The sequence below is a fragment of the Euleptes europaea genome, chromosome 6, assembly GCF_029931775.1.
Source record: "Euleptes europaea isolate rEulEur1 chromosome 6, rEulEur1.hap1, whole genome shotgun sequence".
Lineage (NCBI taxonomy): Eukaryota > Metazoa > Chordata > Lepidosauria > Squamata > Sphaerodactylidae > Euleptes > Euleptes europaea.
The window spans coordinates 10277160-10299294 of NC_079317.1; the positions used below are offsets into that span (position 1 = coordinate 10277160).

The following is a 22135-nucleotide window of genomic DNA, read 5'->3' on the forward strand; positions in this document are numbered from 1 at the left end:
GGGCCTTTTCGCCAGGAAGGCTCTTAACTTGATGTTCCTTCAGACCAGACTTTTGATGGGTCTGTTCCTCATGGCCCTGAGGGCCTCCAGCTCCCCTTCCCCCCCTTTCCTGGCAGAGAGAGCATACCTAGGTCCTCAAAGCACTTGAGAAGTTTTTGATCAAGCCTGCAGCGCTCTTTGCAATGGGCTGCAGCTCAATGATAAAAGCGTCCGTTTGGAATGTGGAAGGTCCCTGGTTCAATCCCTGGCACCTCCTTAAAAGGATATTGTAGTAGATGATGAAGAGTTGGCTTTTATATGCCGACTTTCTCTACCACTTAAGGCAGAATCAAACCGGCTTACAATCACCTTCCCTTCCCCTCCCCACAACAGACACCGGTGAGGTAGGTGGGGCTGAGAGAGCTCTAAGAGAGCTGTGACTAGCCCAAGGTCACCCAGCTGGCTTCGTGTGTAGGAGTGGGGAAACAAATCCAGTTCACCAGATTAGCCTCCGCTCATGTGGAGGAGTGGGGAATCAAACCCAGTTCTCCAGATCAGAGTCCACTGCTCTTAACCACTACACCACGCTGATGTGAAAGTGCTTTACAATTTAAGGCGGGTTTGCAGTAGAGGAGCAGGATTTTACTCCATTACCACCTTATAGACCAACAAGTGTGGCAAGTATGGGAACAATTAATAAAATAAGAGCCCGTGTGGTGTAGTGGTTAGAAGCGGTGGACTCTAATTTGGAGAACCGGATTTGATTCCCCGCTCCTCCACATGAGTGGCGGACTCTAATCTGGTAAACCGGGTTGGTTTCCCCACTCCTCCACATAAGAACATAAGAAAGGCCCTGCTGGATCAGACCAAGGCCCATCAAGTCCAAGCAGTCTGTTCAAACAGTGGCCAACCAGGTACCTCTAGGAAGCCACTAACAAGACCAGTGCAGCAACACCATCCTGCCTGTGTTCCACCGCACCCAAAATAATAGGCATGCTCCTCTGATACTAGAGAGAATAGGTATGAAGCATGACCAGTATCCATTCTAACTAATAACCATGGATAGCCCTTTCCTCCATGAATATGTCCACTCCCCTCTTAAAGCCCTCCAAGCTGGCAGCCATCATCACATCCTGGGGCAGGGAGTTCCACAATTTAACTATGCGTTGTGTGAAAAAATACTTCCTTTTATCTGTTTTGAATCTCTCGCCCTCCAGCTTTAGCAGATGACCCCGTGTTCTAGTATTATGGGAGAGGGAGAAAAACTTCTCCGTGTCCACTCTCTCCAAACCATGCATAACATTATAGACCTCTATCATGTCTCCCCTCAGCCGCCTTCTTTCCAAGCTAAACAGCCCTAAGCGTCTTAACCGCTCCCCATAGGACAATTGCTCTAGTCCCCTAATCATTTTGGTTGTTCTTTTCTGCACCTTCTCAAGCTCTGTAATATCCTTTTTTAGGTGTGGTGACCAGAACTGTACACAGTATTCCAAGTGTGGTCTCACCATAGATTTGTACAAGGGCAGTATGATATCAGCAGTTTTATTTTCTATTCCTCATCTAATTATGGCCAGCGTGGAATTTGCCTTTTTTACAGCAGCCACACCCTGGGTTGACATCTTCATTGAGCTATCCACTACCACCCCAAGATCCCTTTCTTGGTCTGTTGCTGCCAGCACAGATCCCATCAGTGTATATGTGAAGTTGGGATTTTTTGCCCCAATATGTATCACTTTACACTTACATTGAATCTCATTTGCCATTTTAATGCCCATTCTTCCAGTATGCAGAGATCCTAATGGAGCTCTTCACAGTCCGATTTTATTTTAACCACCCTAAATAATTTGGTGTCATCTGCAAAGTTGGCTACTTCACTGTTTAACCCCAACTCCAGGTCATTGATGAACAGGTTGAAAAGCACCGGTCCCAACACAGATCCCTGAGGCACCCCACTGCTCACATCCCGCCACATGCAGCCTGCTGGGTGACCTTGGACTAGTCACAGTTCTCTCAGTACTCCCTCAGCCCCACCTACCACGGCAAGGTGTCTGTTGTGGGGAGGGGAAGGGAAGGAGATTGTAAACTGGTTTGATTCTCCTTAAAAAGGCAGAGAAAATAGGCATATAAAAACCAGCTCTTCTTCTTCTCCCTCATAACACTTTTTCCCTCCAGGGCTTTTTTTCCCATCAGCAAATTTGTGCAGATTAACTACTAGTTTCAGTCTCGTGGAGTAAGAGAGCAATCTGAAACAGGACTACTCCAACTCCTATTTGGGTGTATTTAGTGTGTGTCTGTGTAAAGTGCCATCAAATCGCAGGCGACTCATGGCGACCCTGTAGGGTTTTCAAGGCAAGAAACATTCAGAGGTGGATTGCCCTTCCCTGCTTTGCGTAGCAACCTTGGAGTTCCTTGGTGGTCTCCCATCCAAGTACTAACCAGGGCTCGTCCTGCTTAGCTTCCAAGATCTGACGCGATCAGTCTTGCTCAGGCCGTCTAGGTTAGTGGACCTCTGTTCATTGACTACCAGTGCAATTCTAAGGAGAGTTATCTGACTGGAGTACCTCTGCAAAGGATTGTGCTGCAACAGTGCTCTCCCGAAGAGAGTTGCATCCTTCTAAAATGCATTTAAATAAATGGGCTTGAAATAATGCAACTCTGTTTAGGATTGTACTTCCAATTTTCCTTAATCTGGTATGATCCGCCCTGAAAGAGTCCCTGACTCTGTTGGGGAAAAGGTATGGTGTAGAAATATTCCAAATAAATAAGTCACAGGCCTTTAAGAACTTCGAACCATCCGTGATCGAGACAGTAGGAAGAGTCTTCTATCAGAGCGGTTCCTCAGAGGAACAGGCTTCCTCGGGAGGTGCTAAGCGCTCCTTCCCTGGAGGTTTTGAAGCAGAGGCTAGATGGCCATCTGTCAGCAGTGCTGATTCTGTGACCTTACAATGAAAAAACAGCACCTCTATGTTACAGGAATGATTATGGGACAATGTTAAGGGCATGGAATGATTGTATGCTGAGAGCTACATGGAAATATGCTGCATATGAATGTTAGGAGACGAAAGAAAACTGATGAAGTCACAAGACGAAACAGAAGATTTCTAGAAGGCTGTTTTTCATCCTGAGAAATCTTTGCCTTTGAGTCTTCATATTGTCTGTAGAATTTACTACCAGTTGATGTAACCATAGTTATTGAATGCTGTATACTTACCTGTGAAGTTGTGAACTCACTTTTGAGTTTATATAGGACTCATTCATTTCCAGCAATTGTTAAGGATGACTTGTTTAAAATTTGGTATTACAATTTAACACGTTGTTTTATCAACATGGTCAGCCTGTGTATATTTACCAGTTGGATTAATTCTGCAACCTTAGGCAGTTGATGAGAAGGAGGGCATCTTGGCCATCTTCTGGGCATGTAGGAGTCACTGGGGATGTGTGGGGGAGGTAGTTGTGAATTTCCTGCATTGTGCAGGGGGTTGGACTAGATGACCCTGGTGGTCCCTTCCAACTCTATGATTCTACGAGCAGCAAAACTGCGCTTTTGTGATGTCTACCAGCTTTGAAAACTCATTCTTCCTCAAAGTAATTTGACAAGAACTAAAGATGACCACTTATTGTAAAGCTTATTTTCTCCCAAAATGTACCTGTAGTTGCTCAGTGGAAAGAGCATTTGTTTCTCAGGACATCACAATCCCCGGCCTTATCTCTCCCGACAGGGCCTGGTATCTTGACGGGCAATTGCTGCTCCTGATTACCTCCGTCTGCATCGTCTTCCCTCTAGCTCTTCTTCCCAAAATTGGTAAGTAATTTTAAAGGGGGCATTATTGCCGTCATAATTACTATTTAGCAGCAGTGTTCTCTTTTTAGTAGCAGTTTAATTGAAGGGTTTTAAAGAAACCCTTAATGGGTTGTTATTTTATTTTTATTTTTTTTAAGACACATGCCGAAAGATTGAGGGGAGGGGTGGCGGAGGATTTATTTGCAGCATAGTCTGTCTTTTCAGCCTGGCCTAGTTAACCTGTTTCCTTCGATTGCTGGAGGATTTTGTCTGCCCTGCTAAAATAAAACCTTTATAGCAGAACGTTAAAAGAGCTGCATGTACTTACGGCGTGCCATTAGCGGTAAGCCAGTTCTAATTCTGCCCTACAAAACTACATAAAAGATCTGTGACAGGCGAGTTGGAATGTTGTTATTCCGAGTCTTAAGCCCCAGATACAGAGCGCTGTAATGGGAAACATACCTGCAATGGGAAGGTCTTTAAGCCCTACGCCAGAATCACTTTCCTTATAAACTGCCTCTCTTTTTTTATTGTTATTCTACAGGCTTTCTTGGCTACACAAGTAGTTTATCATTTTTCTTTATGGTGTTCTTTGCTCTTGTGGTAAGTCTTAAAAAAAAAAATACAGCTCGACCCTTAACGTTAAGTTTGCTTATTATTTTGATGGATTTCAGAGTGCCTTTGCAACGGATGTCTGCTCTTTACCAGCTTGCCGCTAAAAACTGAAAGTGTTCCTTCTCCTTTCCTCCTTTATGTGTGGTGTGTGTATTTTCTTTCCTTTGGATCAGTTTGCTCGGCTTAAGGGGAGGAAAAATCTGTTATGAACATCTAAGCATGGGGAAAGATTTACCAGCGCAAATTTTTTGGACTGTAAAAGGCAGTCGAGTGTATTTGTGTTGCTGACAGGGCAGGGAAAAATACTGGCCTAGATGCTCCCCCCCCCCTTTTCTACACGTGGAATTGAATTCTGCCGTCTTCGCTTCCAACCACCATTTACTACAATCCGTGCAGAAGCAAATGCCATATGTTCCAAGTAAATTGAATCTTCCCGTTAGTTCAATAAAATACACAAGAAGATGCAAGCATCTTTTGAGCAATCTGATGTAACCTATCAAAGACCTTATTCTTTCCAGCTGAAAGAAATCGTTGTTTTTCTCTCTCCCCCCCCCTTTCCAATCCAACTGGGCATTTCAGTACTAATATTTACAGCCGTTGGTTCCCTCTGTGATATATTGAAAGGAGCATATTTGGTTTGGTTTTGCTTTGGTAGAGAGCCAGCGTGCAGTGGTTAAGAGTGGCGGACTCTAATCTGGAGTCCTGGGTTTGATTCCCTGGTCCTCCGCATGAAGCCTGCTGGGTGACAGACTGCTGAACCTGATGGGCCTTGGTCTGATCCAGCATGGCTTTTCGTATGTTCTTATGAACTTGGGCCAGTCTCAGAACTCTCTCAGCTCACTTGGAGGCTGAGAGAGTTGGGGAGGGGCCCCATAAGGTTTTCAAGGCAAGAGACATTCAGAGGTAGTTTGCCATTGCCTGCCTCTGCGTAGTGACCCTCGGTGGTCTCCCATCCAAATACTAACCAGGGCCGACCCTGCTTAGCTTCTGACGAGATCAGGCCAGGCTGGGCTATCCAGGTCAGGGTAAGTCTGCTTTTAAAACCCAACTTTTTGATGGAATCGGTTTGTACGTGCAAGACTGGGCAAGAAGAGCAGCCCACCCTCACCCCTCGGCCTCCTCTATTGTAATTGGTACAGCTGTGTGGGCTTTGGAGTGCAAAGGTCACCTGGGTTGGCCCCGCTGTTTTGGGATTCTTGTAAAGCAAACAACCCCCATTCCGCAAATGGCCATCATGCCTTTGGGGTATCGTGCCTGAGGCGGAAAATGAGAGTAAACACCACCTGTTGAGGAGTCTAGCTTATCGCATGACCTTGGGTTTTTTTGCGGGAAAAGGATATTTAAAATTACGTATGATTTTGAATCATAAGAACATAAGAAAGGCCATGCTGGATCAAACCAAGGCCATTAACTCCAGCAGTCTGTTCACACAGTGGCCAACCAGATGCCTCTAGGAAGCCACAGCAAGACAACTGCAGCAGCATTGTCCTGCCTGTGCTCCACAGCACCTAATATACTAGGCATGCTCCTCTGATCTAGGGGGGGAATAGGTATGCATCATGACTAGTGTCCATTTTTACTAGTAGCCATGAATACCCCTCTCCTCCATGAACCTGTCCACTCCCCTCTTAAAGCCTTCCAAGAACATAAGAAAGGCCCTGCTGGATCAGACCAAGGTCCATCAGTCTGTTCACACAGTGGCCAACCAGGTGCCTCTAGAAAGCCCACAAACAAGACCACTGCAGCAGCACTGTCCTGTGTTCCACAGCACCTAATATACTAGGCATGCTCCTCTGATCCTGGGGGGGAATCGGTATGCATCATGACTAGTATCCATTTTTACTAGTAGCCATCTTTCACCCCTGGTTTGTCGATTCAAACCCCCCCCCCCCTTGAGTCAATCGAACCTGAGAATTTTCATTTTTGCACCTCTTTCCAGGTCTGCGTGCTGATTTTTTGCTGCTAAGTTTACTCTGTTTTAATAGCTGGATTCGAGTCCAGATGTACCTTAGAGACTAGCGAGATTTTCGGGGTATGAGCTTTTGAGAGTCCAAGCTCCCTTTGTCAGATATTGACAAAGGGAGCTTTGCCTCTCGAAAGCTCATACCCAAAAATCTTGTTGGTCTCTAAGGTGCTTCTGGACTCAAATCTAGCTGTTCTACTGTAGACCAACATGGCTACCCCACTGCAGCTATCTCCATTTTTAATGTTGTCATGTTGAGGAGTGGGGGAACAAATCCAGTTCACCAGATAAGCCTCTGCCACTCATGTGGAGGAGTGGGGAATCAAACCCGGTTCTCCAGATCAGAGTCCACCGCTCCAAACCACTGCTCTTAACCACTACCCCACACTGGAGCAAATTGATTCTGAGCACCCGTGGTGAAAACCCACAAAACAAATAGACTCGCAGCATGAACTTTTGAAAACAAATGAAAATGTTTATGCTCTCCTTTTAATGGCTCCAGTTAAGTATCAGTGTAGTAATGAGGCACCTCGTACACTGATGACGCCATGTAAATACTACTAATACTTTTAAAAACAATTTTAATTAGTTTTTTTTAATCTCAAGGTATTTTGTATCAAATAGTCACAGAAAACTGGGGATATATTATTTTTTAATATAATATTTAATTGGGTGTTTTATTTTGCCCTTCCCCCCTCCCCACACACACACCAGTTGTGACCCGGTCCGGGAATGGGAAAAAATGGAAATAAACAAATGAAATAATTGTTGCTCTTATAGAGGTGGTGTTTAACCCCCCCTTCCTTGGCAGAATCCTATTGCTGAAGTTCAAAGCCCCCGTTTTGGATGCAGGAGGAATGCCCCTTGATTTCTCTGGCTTGTATTGACTTGCAGGCGGGCCGCAGGTTTTGTGTTTCTCCTCTTTAAAAGAAAAAAGGAATGAAAGAAGAAGATTAAAATCACGTCAAGGCGACTCAGTAAAAATGCCATCCAGACAAGCCATTAAGGAATTGAACTGGGCGATAAAAATCAAGGCTTGAAAGCCGCCGGGGCCGGGGGAGGTGTTGTCTATTGAGAGCTCCGAAATATTCCCTGAAGACCTGGGAAGATGCTAATCTTCTGCAGCTTGCTCTGGAAGGGAGTGGCAGCGTATGGCTTTTGCCGTATCTACCAGTGCAAGGCTCCATTGGCTTGGATGCCCCCAGTGAGTTCTCTGTGTGGTGAGAGAGACCCAGCGTGGTGTAGTGGCAGACACTAATCTGGTGAACCGGGTTCGATTCCCCACTCCTCTTCATGAGTGGCGATTGCTAATCTTGTGAACCGTGTTTGATTCCCCACTTCTCCCCATGAAACATGCTGGATGACCTTGGACTAGTCACAGTTGTCTCTGAACTCTCTCAGCTGCACCTACCTCACAGGGGAGGTAGGGAAAGGGAAGGCCATTGTAAGCCGGTTTGATTCTTCCTTAAGTGGCAGAGAACCAACTCTTCTGCTGCTGCTGCTTCCTTCTTCTACTTCTGCTTCTGCTTCTTCTTCTTCTTCTACTACTACTACTACTACTACTACTACTACTACTACTACTACTACTACATGTCACTGTTTACGTTCATGTGCTTTGATTGTGGGATCCTGCATGGGGGGGGAGGGTTGGGGTCACTGGGGATGTGGGGGGGAGGTAGTTGGTAATTTCCTGCATTGGGCAGGGGGTTGGATTAGATGACCCTGGTGGTCCCTTCCGACTCTATGATTCTATGTTCGCCAAGGCGCATGGTAAATGTATGCACAGCCCCTTTTTATGCAATATGGTGACCATAGATATTGGGAGGATCGTTAGTAGTGGGCCTCCCATAATACTCAATTGGCAGGTACATGGTGTGAGTCACTGTAGGGTCTGAAGAGGTCTGTTGTCACCCAGTGAGCTTAATGGCAGAATGGGAATTTGATCCCAAGTCTCCCCAGGCTGAGCCCGGCACCGTCCCCGTTACACCACACTGGCTGTTCCTTACCGGTCCTTGTCCAAAAGCATTTTGAGAGCTCCAGTGCTCGGAAGATGGTTGTCTGCTCCAAGCCAATTTCAGTTCATTTCCTGCAGTTTATAGCCAAGGACAAACACATGGGCAAAACATGGCCTGCGCAGCTCAGCCTAGCCTGCCAATTATTAATTATACCTTCTCTCTACAGGTCATCATTAAAAAGTGGTCCATTCCTTGCCCTCTGCCCCCAAATGTTGCCGCGGAGTCCTTCCAGGTACATAAATTGTTTTGCAGTCCTTCCTGAGTGTTTGATAATCTTACCTGTAAGCCCTTACTCAACTCGGAAGACTAACAGCACCCGGAGGTTCTGCAGTGGAGTGATTAGATGATCGGTCGTTTTTGATGGTTTGAAATGGCATGTGCATTCTGCCCATTTATGCCTGGCTGTTTCCTTGCGGTCATCCCGCCAACTACTTTGTGTGAAAAGGATCTTGGGGTCTTAGTAGACCAAACACTGAACATAAGTCAGCAGTGTGATGCGGTAGCTAAAAAAGCAAATGCGATCTTGGGCTGTATCAGCAGACGTATCGTGTCCAGATCACGTGAAGTGATGGTATCACTTTACTCTGCCCTGGTCAGACCTCAACTAGAGTATTGTGTTCAGTTTTGAGCACCGCAATTTAAGAAAGATGTAGACAAGCTGGAACGTGTCCAGAGGAGGGCAACAGAGATGGTGAGGGGTCTGGAGACCAAGTCCTATGAGGAAAGGTTGAAGGAGCTGGGTATGTTTAGCCTGAAGAGATGAAGGCTGAGAGGGGATATGATGACCATCTTCAAGTACTTGAAGGGCTGTCATATAGAGGAGGGTGCTGAGCTGTTTTCGTTTGCTTCAGAAGGTCAGACCAGAACCAAGGGGTTGAAATTAAATCAAAAGAGTTTCCATCTAGATATTAGGAAGAATTTTTAACAGAGCGGTTCCTCAGTGGAACAGGCTTCCTCGGGAGGTGGAGAGCTCTCCTTCCCTGGAGGTTTTGAAGCAGAGGCTAGATGGCCATCTGTCAGCAATGCTGACTCTGTGACCTTAGGCATCTCATGAGAGGGAGGGCATCTTGGCCATCTTCTGGGCATGGAGTAGGGGTCACTGGGGCGGGGGGAGGTAGTTTGGAATTTCCTGCACTGTGCAGGGGGTTGGACTAGATGGCATTGGTGGTCCCTTCCAACACGTATGATTTTATTATTCTACTTTGGGGCTTTAGTTTGATTATGCTTACATTTTCCAACTGTTACAGGTCGCCTTGCTCTCCCCATGTGTTTCCACGTGTCTTGCAGGCAAAACACGCAGGGAGAGGGAGGCGACCTCTGACGGTCGGAAAATGCAAGCATAATCAAAGCAAAGCCCCAGAGTATTCGGAGGGGTGATTGCAAGGAAACAGCCAGGCAAATGCTGCCTTGGAGCCATGCGGCTCTCTCATCGAGGTTGCACGCATATACAGAGCAGGAGGGAGCATATTCTGCTGCTCATTCAGAAGGAAGGCTTTGTCTGCTAGAGGAAGGCGCCCACAGCCCAGAAGTGCATAGCAGAAATGTTTCCACCTTGGCACATGTGGATGCCAGCGTGGCGTAGTGGTTAAGAGCGGTGGTTTGGAGTGGTGGACTCTGATCTGGAGAACCGGGGGCCCCACTCCTCCACGTGAGCGGCGGAGGCTAATCTGGTGAACTGGATTTGTTTTCCCACTCCTACACACAACACCAGCTGGGTGACCTTGGGCTAGTCACAGCTCTCTCCAAACTCTGTCAGCCCCACCTACCTCACAGGGTGTCTGTTGCTGGGAGGGGAAGGGAAGGCTATTGTAAGCTGGTTTGATTCTCCCTTAAGTGGTAGAGAAAGTCTGCATATAAAAAACAACTCTTCTTTTGAGAGGGTGATCTTCAGTGAGGAATGCCGCCCTGAAGATGGAGAAAAGTTGGGGTAATGGTACATAGCTGCCATGGGTAGATTATCTGTCTTAATTTTTTTATCCCACCCTTCCTCCAAGGACTTCAGACTGATATGCATTGTTCTCCTTTACCTATTTTATCATCACAAAAGCCCTGCAAGGCAGGTCAGGATTAGCGAGAGAGTAACTGGCCCACGGTCACCCAGGGAGGTTACTTTCAGGAGGCTGGCCCTGTTGGTCTGCAGGAGAAGAACTAGATTCAAGTCTAGTTTTTCATCAGATCTGAAGGGGGCTTTGACTCTCAAAAGCTTGTACCTCCCAAATATTGTTGGGCAGTGAGGTTACTGGCTCAGAGGGGATTTGAACTCGGGTCTCTCCATTTGGGGCCCAATGCTTTAAATTACTGCACTGCACTGACTAAGACAGGACAGGCTGTTGCGTGAGCAAGCTTTGTTGTATTCCCTCATAGGACTTTGAAAGAGTCTTTTTCAAACGATGGGATCTGATGCTAGCAAACAGGAGATGCTGCATTCCTGTCTTAATTTTGTTGTCTGGTTTACACAGGTTTCAAATTCTACCGAAGACTGCAAGCCAGCCCTCTTCAACTTCTCTAAGGAGGTACTTAGAATCATAGAATAATAGAGTTGGAAGGGCCCACCAAGGTCATTTAGTCCAACCCTCTGCACAATGCAGGAAATTAACAACTGCATCCCCCCACATATCCCCAGTGACCCCCTACTCCACGCCCAGAAGATGGCCAAGATGCCCATCTCATCATCTGCCTTAGGTCATAGAATCAGCATTGCTGACAGATGGCCATCTAGCCTCTGCTTAAAAACCTCCAGGGAAGGAGAGCTTACTACCTCCCAAGGAAGCCTGTTCCACCGAGGAACTGCTCCAACTGTGAGAAAATTCTTCCTAACATCTAGACGGAAACTGTTTTGATTTCATTTCAACCCGTTGGTTCTGGTCCAACCTTCTAGGGCAATAGAAAATAACTCGGCACCCTCCTCTATGACATGGTTATCATATCCCCTCTCAGTCTTCTCCTCTTCAGGCTAAACCTACCCAGCTCCTTCAACCTTTCCTCCTAGGACTTGGTCTCCAGACCCCTCACCATCTTTGTTGCCCTGACAGATACTTGACAGATAACAGAAAGGTTTAAACCCCGCTTACTTTGGGAGTAAACCACTGCTACTCGAACCGCAGCATTGGTTAAGTGTTTTAATCTCTCAGAAGAGCCCAGCGCAAACGGAGGGATCCTGACCTGAATGCCTGGCCAGATCTGACTCTTGGGTGATATCTGGGCAGGTTTTAGAAAATGTCAAAGCATTGCAAACTTTGTTTCAGCCTTGTTCTTTCTCTCTCTCTTTTTTCCCCCCAGAGTGCTTACGTGTTACCCATTATGGCTTTCTCTTTTCTGTGCCACACGTCAGTGCTACCAATTTACTGTGAGCTCAAGAGGTAATGGACTGGGCGGCTGCATACAGTTTTCAAAGTGTAAAACAGCAGAAAAGTCTGATTTCTGTTTCATTTAGCATGAACAGGAAGAAGAAGAAGAGTTGGTTTTTATATGCCGACTTTCTCTACCACTTAAGGAAGAATCAAACTGGCTTACAATCACCTTCCCCACCTACCTCACAGGGTGTCTGTTGTGGGAAGGGAATCATAGAGTTGGAAGTGACCACCAGGGTCATCTAGTCCAACCCCTTGCACAATGCAGGAAATTCACAGCTACCTCTCCCCCCCCTACATCCCTAGTGACCAGAAGATGGCCAAGATGCCTTCCCTCTCATCATCTGCCTAAGGTCACAGAATCACCATTGCTGACAGATGGCCATCTAGCCTCTGCTTAAAAACCTTCAGGGAAGCAGAGCTTACCACCTCCCGAGGAAGCCTGTTCCACTGAGGAACCACTCTAACAGTTAGAAAATTCTTCCTAATGTCTAGATGGAAACTCTTTTGATTTAATTTCAACCCATTCTGGTCTGACCTTCTGGGGCAACAGAAAACAACTCAGCACCCTCCTCTATATGACAGCCCTTGAAGTACTTGAAGATGGTTACCATGTCCCCTCTCAGTCTTCTCCTGTTCAGGCTAAACATACTCAGCTCCTTCAACCTTTCCTCATAGGATTTGGTCTCCAGACCCTTCACCATCTCTGTTGCCCTCCTCTGGACACGCTCCAGAGGAGGTGCTTGTAAGCCGGTTTGATTCATCCTCAAGTGGAAGAGAAAGTCGGCATATAAAAAACCCCACTCTTCTTTAACGAAGCGCTTGTGCTCTGTGTTTGCAGTCCGTCCAAAAGCAGGATGCAGAAAGTCGCCAACACGGGGATCAGTTTGAGCTTCCTGGTTTATCTTTTGTCCGCGCTATTTGGATACCTGACTTTTTATGGTGAGTGTGTTTTCAAGGACTCCGTTCCTTTAAAAAAGAAACCTCGTCTGGCTCTGGCTTCCTCTGTGGCCCGTCGTACTGAACACTGGCTGCCTGGCATTCCTGATTTTGCTGATCTCCCTGGGGCTGTGAAGACCACTGCTGGTCAGTTCTCCTTTACAGTCGTTCTTACAAATCATCATCATTTATTACTATTACTACTACTACTACTTGGTGTGGTGGCTAAGAGAGTGGTTTGGAGCGGCAGACTCTGATGTGGAGATCCGGGTTTGTTTCCCCACTCCTCCACATGAGCGGCGGACTCTAATCTGGTGAACCAGGTTGGTTTCCCCACCCCTACACATGAAGCCAGCTGGGTGACCTTGGGCTAGTCACAGTTCTATTAAGAGCTCTCTCAGCCCCACCTACCTCACAGGGCGTCTGTTGTGGGGAGAGGAAGGGAAGGTGATTGTAAGCTAGTTTGATTCTCTCTTAAGTGGTAGAGAAAGTCGGCATATAAAAACCAACTCTTCTTTTTCTTCTGCTTCTTTTACTACTACTATGCTTCTCATTTAAAGATTGCGGGAAATCACTCAAAACTCGTAGGGAAATGCATTTCACAGAGGAAGCACAATTCCTTGAGACAGCCTAACAAAACAACAAAAGCTGAACCAAGCAGAAAATGGCATCTCGCATTATTTGGGGAGGGGGCGTGACTCAGTGGAAGAGCCTCTGCTTTGCATGCAGAAGGTCTCAAGTTCAGTCCCCGGTAGCTCCAGCTAATAGGACCAGGCAGTAAGTGATTTGAAAGAATTCAGCCGGAGACCCTGGAGAGCCGCTGCCAGTCAGAGCGGACAGTACTGACCCGGATGGTACCTATGGTCTGATTCAGTCTAATGCAGTTTCATATGTATTCTACTTTTGTGCGGAGCAGGAATGTTGAAGATGGCAGTTGGTAAATTGAAGAGGCAAGAGTAGATGAGCCGGTTCCATGTACAGGAACCAGAAGGAAGGGTTTTCACTGTCCAGCTTCCATCTCCACATGTTTTCATTTAGTTTGTTAGGTTTTGACAGGAACGTTTACTCCTCTGTGAGGTATCAAACGTTAACTGTGTACGCACAGCCAGCTTGGTGTAGTGGATAAGAACGGTGCTTTGGAGTGGTGGACTATGATCTGGAGAACCAGGTTTGATTCCCCACTCCTCCACATGAGCTGCAGAGGCTAATCCGGTGAACTGGATTTGTTTCCCCACTCCACACGAAGCCAGCTGGGTGACCTTGGGCTATAGTCACAGCTCTCTCAGCCCCACCAACCTCACAGGGTGTTTGTTGTGGGGAAGGGAAGGTGATTGTAAGCCGGTTTGAGTCTTCCTTAAAGTGGTAGAGAAAGTCGGCATATAAAAACCAACTCTTCTTCTTCATCCTTTTCTTCATACTCTTCCTCTTCCTCTTCTTGAAACGCCAGTATCGACACCACTTTTATTTAAAAAAACAGGCAGGCCAAATTGTTGTTAAATCAGCATCATCTCAACCCTCGCCTATGAGAACTTGGATTGTAGGTAAGAACTCATGACTTTGTATTTTGGTCACATTATGAGAAGACAGTCCCTAGAAAAGACCGTCATGCTAGGAAAAGTTGACGGCTGCAGGAAAAGAGGAAGACCCAAGAAGAGATTTATTGACTCAATCAAGGAAGCCATGGCACTCAATTTGCAAAATCTGAGCAAGGCAGTCAAAGATAGGACATTTTGGAGGACATTAATTCATAGGGTCGCCATGAGTTGGAAGTGACTTGACGGCACTTAACACACACACCCATATAAATTATGATAAAGTACAGTATAATCCTAGCTGGCCGTCAGTTCTAGCTGGTTACATTCTTTGGCACCAGTTTAGCTCTTATCTTTTTAGCGGCTAACGCGAAAAGCGACAGCCTATGAGTGATAAATGAGTCAGTGTCTTGACAACAAAAATACTAATTTAGCAGAATCTGGAAGCAAGTTTAACCCAGTTAATATCATATGAAGGAATTTTTCCCTAGGTATTGTGTAAAGAGGACAAGCTAAAATGTAATCAGGTAAATCCTCTATACCAGAGCCACATACACAAATACATTGTGCTAATGGTACTTTATTATATTGGCCATCCAATATTGCAGTCACGTAAAGATGTGAAAGCCATTCTGAGCTTTTGGACTGGATGTTAAATAGATATTTAGTTCTGAAATGATCTATTTTATTAATTTAAGCCATGGAGAAGACTTAGATTGAAGAATTAATTAACTATCAGTCACAGTTTCACTACTGAACACTGCCTCTCCTGGAGATGTATGTTTTCCCAGCATGTTATCAATCGCAGCCATTCAAGGAATTTAAGCGCCCTACAGTGAGTTTGTTCCTGTGGTTGTGTGAATCACTACAGACTTGTGTTCCCCGGGTCAGATTTCTGCGCTCCTTAAACCTTGGCGGCTTTCTTCTTTTAAAAGGTCCATCAAAATACCGCAGAAAGTTGGCGAGTGACCCGCTTAAGGTTGTCACTTAAGGTCAGTTGATGTACCGTAGATTAGAAGCTAGTTGTTGGTCGTGCGAATGGTTCTTTTTTTTTTTTTTGCCCGCCCCCTCGGTGTTTGCAAAATTATGCTGTGTGCTTTTCTTTGTAGGACAACCCTTTTCTCCCCCTCCCTCCCCTCCCGGTATTATTATACTTTCTGTTCCTGCCACAATGCATGTATGTCAAAGAGAAGTTTGCTCTTGACCTTTCCTTCAAGAGCCACAGATCAATTTTGCCCCCTGGGAATGTGATTACTTTGTGTGATTGTCCCGGTGCCTCAAATGTGTGACTGTCTCCTAGTAGAAACTTTTGTTTTTAAATCATCCAAGTTGTGGTAAGGAATGCGCGTTCCTGTGGATCTGCCGGTACCTTCTCGGCCCACCGTTTATCGTTTTCTTTTGGATGTATCGATGACAGTCATGTTCTTCTCCAGCGGGTTGATCTCCCGTGGAAAGTACTCGAATTCCTGTCTCTTGGGAACTGACCGCACCTCTGCTATTGGTTTCCTGTTGGAGACTTGCTTTCCAAGCATTTGTGAGGCTTTCTCACATGTGTCAAATGTCATAAGGACATAAGAAAGGCCATGCTGGAGCACTCCAAGGCCCATCAAGTCCAACAGTCTGTTCACACAGTGGCCAACCAGGTGCCTCTAGGAAGCCCACAAACAAGACGACTGCAGCATTATCCTGCCTGTGTTCCACAGCACCCAATATAATAGGCATGCTTCTCTGATCCTGGAGAAAATAGGGATTCATCATGACTAGTATCTAGGGTTGCCAACCTCCAGGTACTAGCTGGAGATCTCCTGCTATTACAACTCCTGCTATTATCTCCAGCCGATAGAGATCAGTTCCCCTGCAGAAAATGGCTGCTTTGGCCATTGGACTCTACGGCATTGACGTCTCTCCCCTCCCCAAACCCCGCCCTCCTCAGGCTCTGCCCCAAAAACCTCCTGTGGGTGGCAAAGAGGGACCTGGCAACCCTACTAGTATCCATTTTGACTAGTAGCCATGGATAGCCCCTCCTCCATGAACATGTCCACTCCCCTCTTAAAGCCTTCTAAGTTGGCCGCCATCACCCAATCCTAGGGCAGGGATTTCCACAATTTAACCATGCATCAGTCATTTTTGTGACTCACATACGACAGATGGGCCCTCTTGGTTTTCACTAAGTTATGCAAGGACAGCATAGTAGGAAATATGTCAAAATGAGAGGGGTTTCTTTTTGGTGGGGGGAGAATATTTTGGGAGAGGAAGTGATATGGATAGGGATCCTCCATCCTATGTGTCCTTCCCCCCTCCCCCCGCATACTTAGGCTGCATCCACCTTTGTTTTTTAGATTGCAGCAGGATTGGGGGGTCAGATGGGGGATGAACAGCAAGCCCATCAGATGAGAATCTGCAGGTATTCAAAGGTCACACCCATACCTCTGCCCCTTTCCTTCCATCAGCCCTTCAAGGCCGCCATGTTACCCACCATGCCACCACGGGGCATTTTTTTAAAAAAACACGCTGTTGCTCTATAGCAGGGTCCCTCAGTGTTTTTGAGTCTGCAGTCACCTTTGGAATTATGACACAAGGAGGCAGAGCTAACTACAAAATAGTTGCCACAGGAGGTGGAGCCAACCAGAAAATGGTTGCCACAGGAGGCGGAGCCAACCACAAAATGTCAGGGATTGTGGTTATGCATAATTCTCACTATGCATAACTCTCAGTAGTCACTCTTCCAACATCTCAGGCACAAGCTCTGTTTTACAGGATGCCTTTTAAAAAAGGACATTGTTCTTGCAAATGCACAGCTTAGTTGCGCAGCAAAGATCCTTCAGCTGTGATGTCCGTGCCATCTAAACAGTCAATCAGAAGCCCTGCTGGGCAAAAGTCCCATCTGGCATTGCTCACTTTCTAAAAACACTTGGCGGGCAACAGGAAAGGTGTTGGTGGGCACTACGTTGGGGACCCCTGCTCTACAGTACAATAAAAAAAATAATAATGCCACGATCTGCCAGCTCCTCTGAGTTCACAGCTTTCCGGGGGTGGGGGGTGTTTCCCTTAAAAAAGCAAATAGCCCTTTTTGTTATGGTATGTCCCCTCCAGATCAATCAGTTTATATGATTTCTGGCAAGAAGTTCACCACACTGGGTGGGTGTGGGGGTTAAATGTCATAGACATATCCTTCTATCAGGGATCACAAGAAAAGAACCCCCACCTGGGTTTCTTAAGTCTCCCTGCTGGTCACCTAGCATGAACAGTGCTTTAAAATGTTCCTGAGGTTCCAAGTGTGTATTTTTTATCACTGACAGTGTGGGGCAGAAGAATTCACACATGTGGCATTATGTGGCCAGGTGTCTCATGTAAACTGGGCTGCCGCCCATCTGAAGTAGACTTGCGTCCTTTATTGCTGTGCCGGAGAGATCTGTAACTTGGGCAGTCGTCGATCTGGTCGCCGACTGGTTTAAACGCAATTCCTGGCTCGTGCAAAGCCATGCGGGTGAACGTCTCTGTCCTGTTCCCCCTTGTGTCAGACCAGAGACTCCCTGAACGTGCTGAATATTTCCCCGCTGTTGCCCATTGCCGGAAAACCACCTTTCGAGGAAGCCCATCCAAACTTACTGATTTCCCCCCACACACACACACACGAAGGAACCTGTGATAGAAATGGCAAAGGAGTCCAGGATGCCCCAAAGGTTCCCTGCGCACGAGACAGGCAATGAATGCAGGGTGGCTCTATGACTATCTTAATAACTTTTGGAAATATATATATATATTTTTCCCCAGACCGTGTGGATTCGGAATTGCTGCAAGGATACAGCAGATACCTGCCCCACGACACCCTCATCACAACTGTGAAAATAGGCATCCTCTTGGCCGTGTTGTTGACTGTGCCCCTAATCCATTTCCCTGTAAGTACTGCCTGAGGCTTGGTCGCCGGCCAGGGAAAATAACTCTGCTAATTCTTTGCAGGTCCCGCCGTCTCCCCTTAGATGGTCCCATCCATCAGGCAGCCGAGCAGAGACCCGCGCGGGCTCAGCCAACGGCAGCAGAGGAACGCGGGCCTGAAACCTCTCGGCTAATTTCTGCTTTTCTTTCCCGTCAAATGTTGTGTTTGAGCTGACAGGCAGCTTCGCTCGGTCTTTGCCGCGCAGGGTGCTCCCAAAATTCACTTGGTTCGATTCCCCCCCCCCCTAAATATTTGGTTTTCAAGCAAGCGTGATGCTTCCCGAGCGTAAATAGGAGTCAGCAGAAAAGCGGGTTGGCTTAATGGTTTCCTGTCAGCTCAAAACAGGTTTGCTTTCGCATTGAGCTTGCTTTAAAAAAAAAATTTTTTTTTTAAAGAGAGAACATGCAAGCCACCAAACAGCTGCCGGTCTCAGCCGGTTCTCCTCTTGGAATCCCTGCCTGTATTAGGGCCGGGGCCACCAAGATGGGGGAGCCGCGGGTACAAAATTTCCCAGGTCTTGATGTCTCGGGGGGGGGGGGGGCTGAAGAAGCCAGTCCTCTTGCCTCATTTTATGTATTTGTATATAAATATAATTATATCTTTCATTTATTTATTTACAATGTGTGTATCCCACCCTTCTGCCCCTTACAAGGGTCACCATCCAGCACAGGTAGCTCAAGGCTTCTTCAGCTGCACTTACAAGCTTCTCTAGGAATTGAGATCAGACTTTTTGTCACATGTGTCAAATGCCCTGCCCTTAGGACTCATTCACATATTGCTCATGAGCAAGCCTCAGAAGGTCGGACCAGAACCAACGGGTTGAAATTAAATCACAAGAGTTTCCGTCTAGACATTAGGAAGAATTTTCTAACGGTTAGAGCGGTTCCTCAGTGGAACAGGCTTCCTCGGGAGGTGGTGAGCTCTCCTTCTCTGGAGGTTTTTAAGCAGAGGCTAGATGGCCATCTGTCAGCAATGCTGATTCTATGACCTTAGGCAGATCATGAGAGGGAGGGCATCTTGGCTACCTTCTGGGCATGGAGTAGGGGTCACTGGGGGTGTGAGGGGGTGAGGTAGTTGTGAATTTCCTGCATTGTGCAAGGGGTTGGACTAGATGACCCTGGCGGTCCCGTCCAACTCTGATTCTATGGTTGGCCACCAAGTGTATGCTCAATAAGGGGTTATGACAAAGTCAAATACAATACAGAGCTTGAGAATACATAGAGTAATGTATTCATATACAGCTGCTACGTCTATCCAATATTATGACAAAAAGTATATTATGTACTAATACCAATCTTAATGAATAAAACTAATAACAAAGTGCAAGAGTTTATCCATTGGTGTATATTTCGTCACTGCTTCATATAAATAAAATACAATGTGCTACCGCACACAATCAGCAAATGCTGCCACAGCCATTGCTGCTCAAGTATAACATAAAATCTGCAAGTTGCATATAACAAAATTATATAGAAGGATAAATATACAGCTGACACGAACAAAAAATGAATAGAACATAGAAAGCTTTTATTCATTAAGATTGGTATTAGTACAATATACTTTTTGTCATAATATTGGATAGCCGTAGTAGCTGTGTTTATTGAATACAATAAGGAGTTATGGCTGCTCACGTCTCCTTGGCATTTAGGTGCATGCTTAAAACATGCTGCGTGACGTGGTCCTGGATCCCTTCATTTTTTCTGTCTCTCGTTTGGCTCTCGCAGGCGAGGAAGGCAGTCACGATGGTCTTTTTCCCCCATCTCCCTTTCTCCGTCATGCGCCACATTGTCGTCACTTTGGCACTCAACGCAACCGTCGTCGTGCTCGCGATGTACGTGCCCGACATCAAGCAGCTGTTTGGGGTCGTCGGTAAGACTGTGGGGTTAGTGTGCGCCCCCTCCGCTGTTAAAAATATACTACCAGTACATTCTTTTTTTATCGGGGTATGCAAATCTTGTCGTGAGTAAAGAACTTTTGGTCCAATCTTTTCCAAGGTTCAACCACGTCGACCTGCTTGCTCTTTGTGTATCCTGGGCTGTTCTATCTCAAGCTCAGCACGGAGGATTTCCTGTCACGGCAGAAACTTGGGGTAAGGGAGTGGTCTGTGTGCTTTTGTGGGGTTTTAGGATGCTGTTGCAGAAGATATCGTTTGAGGAGGTATGAAGAGTTGTTAAAGGAGACCAGCATGGTCCACTCACAATCCGTAGGCATAGACAGCTTCGCACAGTGCATAGTTAAACTGGAACTCCCTGCCCCAGGATGTGGAGATGGCTGCCAACTTGGAAGGCTTTAAGAGGGGAGTGGACATGTTCATGGAGGAGAAGGGTATTCGTGGCTATTAGTAAAAATGGATACTAGTCATGATGAATACCTATTCTCTCCAGGATCAGAGGAGCATGCCGAATATATTGGGTGCTGTGGAACACAGGCAGGATGGTGCTGCTACAGTTCTCTTGCTTGTGAGCTTCCTAGAGGCCCCTGGTTGGCCACTGTGTGAACAGACTGCTGGACTCGATGGGCCTTGGTCTGATCCAGCAGGGCTTTTCTTATGTTCTTATAAAAGGGTGCCAGATTCATGGAGGGTAGGTCTACTACTGGTTTGATTCTCCTTCAAAGGTAGAGAAAATCAGCAAATAAAAACCAACTCTTCTTCTTCATATGTAGGAGTGGGGAAACCAACCCAGTTCACCAGATTAGAGTCCGCCACTTTTAACCACTACCTCACGCTGGGTCATTTAATTGAGTTGGTGCCCTTTTATCATTTACATCTGCATATTCTCAAAAACAGCACCCGTATTTTGATGTTTATTCAAAAATGCTACTGTTCAAGTTTGTCTCTGCCTTAGAGGTTAAAAAGGGGTCGAATCCCGTGAATCCATTCCGCCAACAGTGGCACTTTTTCCCCATTGCAAGAAATCTTCCTCTGATGCAGAAGGTCTCTTGTGTCTGAGGAAGGCTTCTCGTGAGGAGGAAAAGCCCACTGTTGTGTGGAATGGATCTGTGAGATCGGACCCAAAGTGTTCTCTCAATTGGTGGCTTAGTTAGCGAAAGCGTTCATGTTCCTCTTGTGTGTGTGTGTGTTAAGTGCAGTCAAGTCGCTTCCGACTCAGGGCAACCCTGTGAATCAAAGTCCTCCAAAATGCCCTATCTTTGACAGCCTTGCTCAGATCTTGCAAATTGAGGGCCGTGGCTTCCTTTATTGAGTTAATCCATCTCTTGTTGGGTCTTCATCTTTTCCTGCTGCCTTCAACATTTCCTAGCATGACTGTCTTTTCCAGTGACTCTGGTCTTCTCACAATGTGACCAAAATACGATAGCCTCAGCTTAGTCATTTTAGCTTCGAGGGTCAGTTCAGGCTTGATTTGATCAATAACCCACTATTTGGTAATGTGCCTCTTACTGCTTATTTATTGGATCTGGTTTTTCTTTCCAGGCTTGTGCGCTGCTCGTTTTTGGCCTCTTGGTCGGTTTTTTCAGTTTGGTGCTAATAATTTGCAACTGGGCTCGTCGGTGAAAGAATTCCTTCCTCTTGGAACTGCAAATGACACTTGGAGAAACAGCGGCTCTAGTACTAAAATATTGCACAAAATATTAAGAACATAAAAAAAGCCCTGCTGCATCAGACCAAGGCCCATCAAGTCCAGCAATCTGTTCACAGTGACCAACCAGGTGCCTCTAGGAAGCCCCCAAATACGACGGCTGCAGCAGCATTATCCTGCCTGTGTTCCACAGCACCTAACAGGCATGCTCCTCTGATCCTGGAGCTAATAGGCATGCATCATGACTAGTATCCATTTTAACTAGTAGCCAGGAACACCCCTTTCCTCCATGAATACCCCTTTCCTCCATGAATATTGACATCCAACAGAGTGAGCTGGTCTTTCACAACAACCCAATGGAAGGCACCTCAGTCTTTTTACACCTGCTACTGTCTGTTTCAAAGAAACAGCTTGCAAAGTCACTCCAGCTCCCCACAGAGCGCTTGGATCTGCAAATCGAAACCAGGCCTTGGTGTCCGAGATTG

The 22135-nt window shown here is 46.4% G+C and overlaps 1 protein-coding gene across 1 annotated transcript in view; it reads left to right on the forward strand.

The window, feature by feature from the left end:
• Window positions 1–21651, forward strand: part of SLC38A6 (solute carrier family 38 member 6) — a 77484-nt gene extending 55833 nt beyond the window's left edge. Inside the window, exons 7-16 of the mRNA XM_056851207.1 lie at window positions 3699–3781; window positions 4305–4363; window positions 8520–8585; window positions 10813–10866; window positions 11633–11712; window positions 12545–12645; window positions 17949–18073; window positions 19836–19980; window positions 20106–20200; window positions 21545–21651. Coding sequence (XP_056707185.1) covers window positions 3699–3781; window positions 4305–4363; window positions 8520–8585; window positions 10813–10866; window positions 11633–11712; window positions 12545–12645; window positions 17949–18073; window positions 19836–19980; window positions 20106–20200; window positions 21545–21625 — 889 coding nt within the window. The 3' untranslated portion in view covers window positions 21626–21651. The remainder of the gene's footprint in view (window positions 1–3698; window positions 3782–4304; window positions 4364–8519; window positions 8586–10812; window positions 10867–11632; window positions 11713–12544; window positions 12646–17948; window positions 18074–19835; window positions 19981–20105; window positions 20201–21544) is intronic.
• The last annotated feature ends 484 nt before the right edge of the window (window positions 21652–22135 follow it).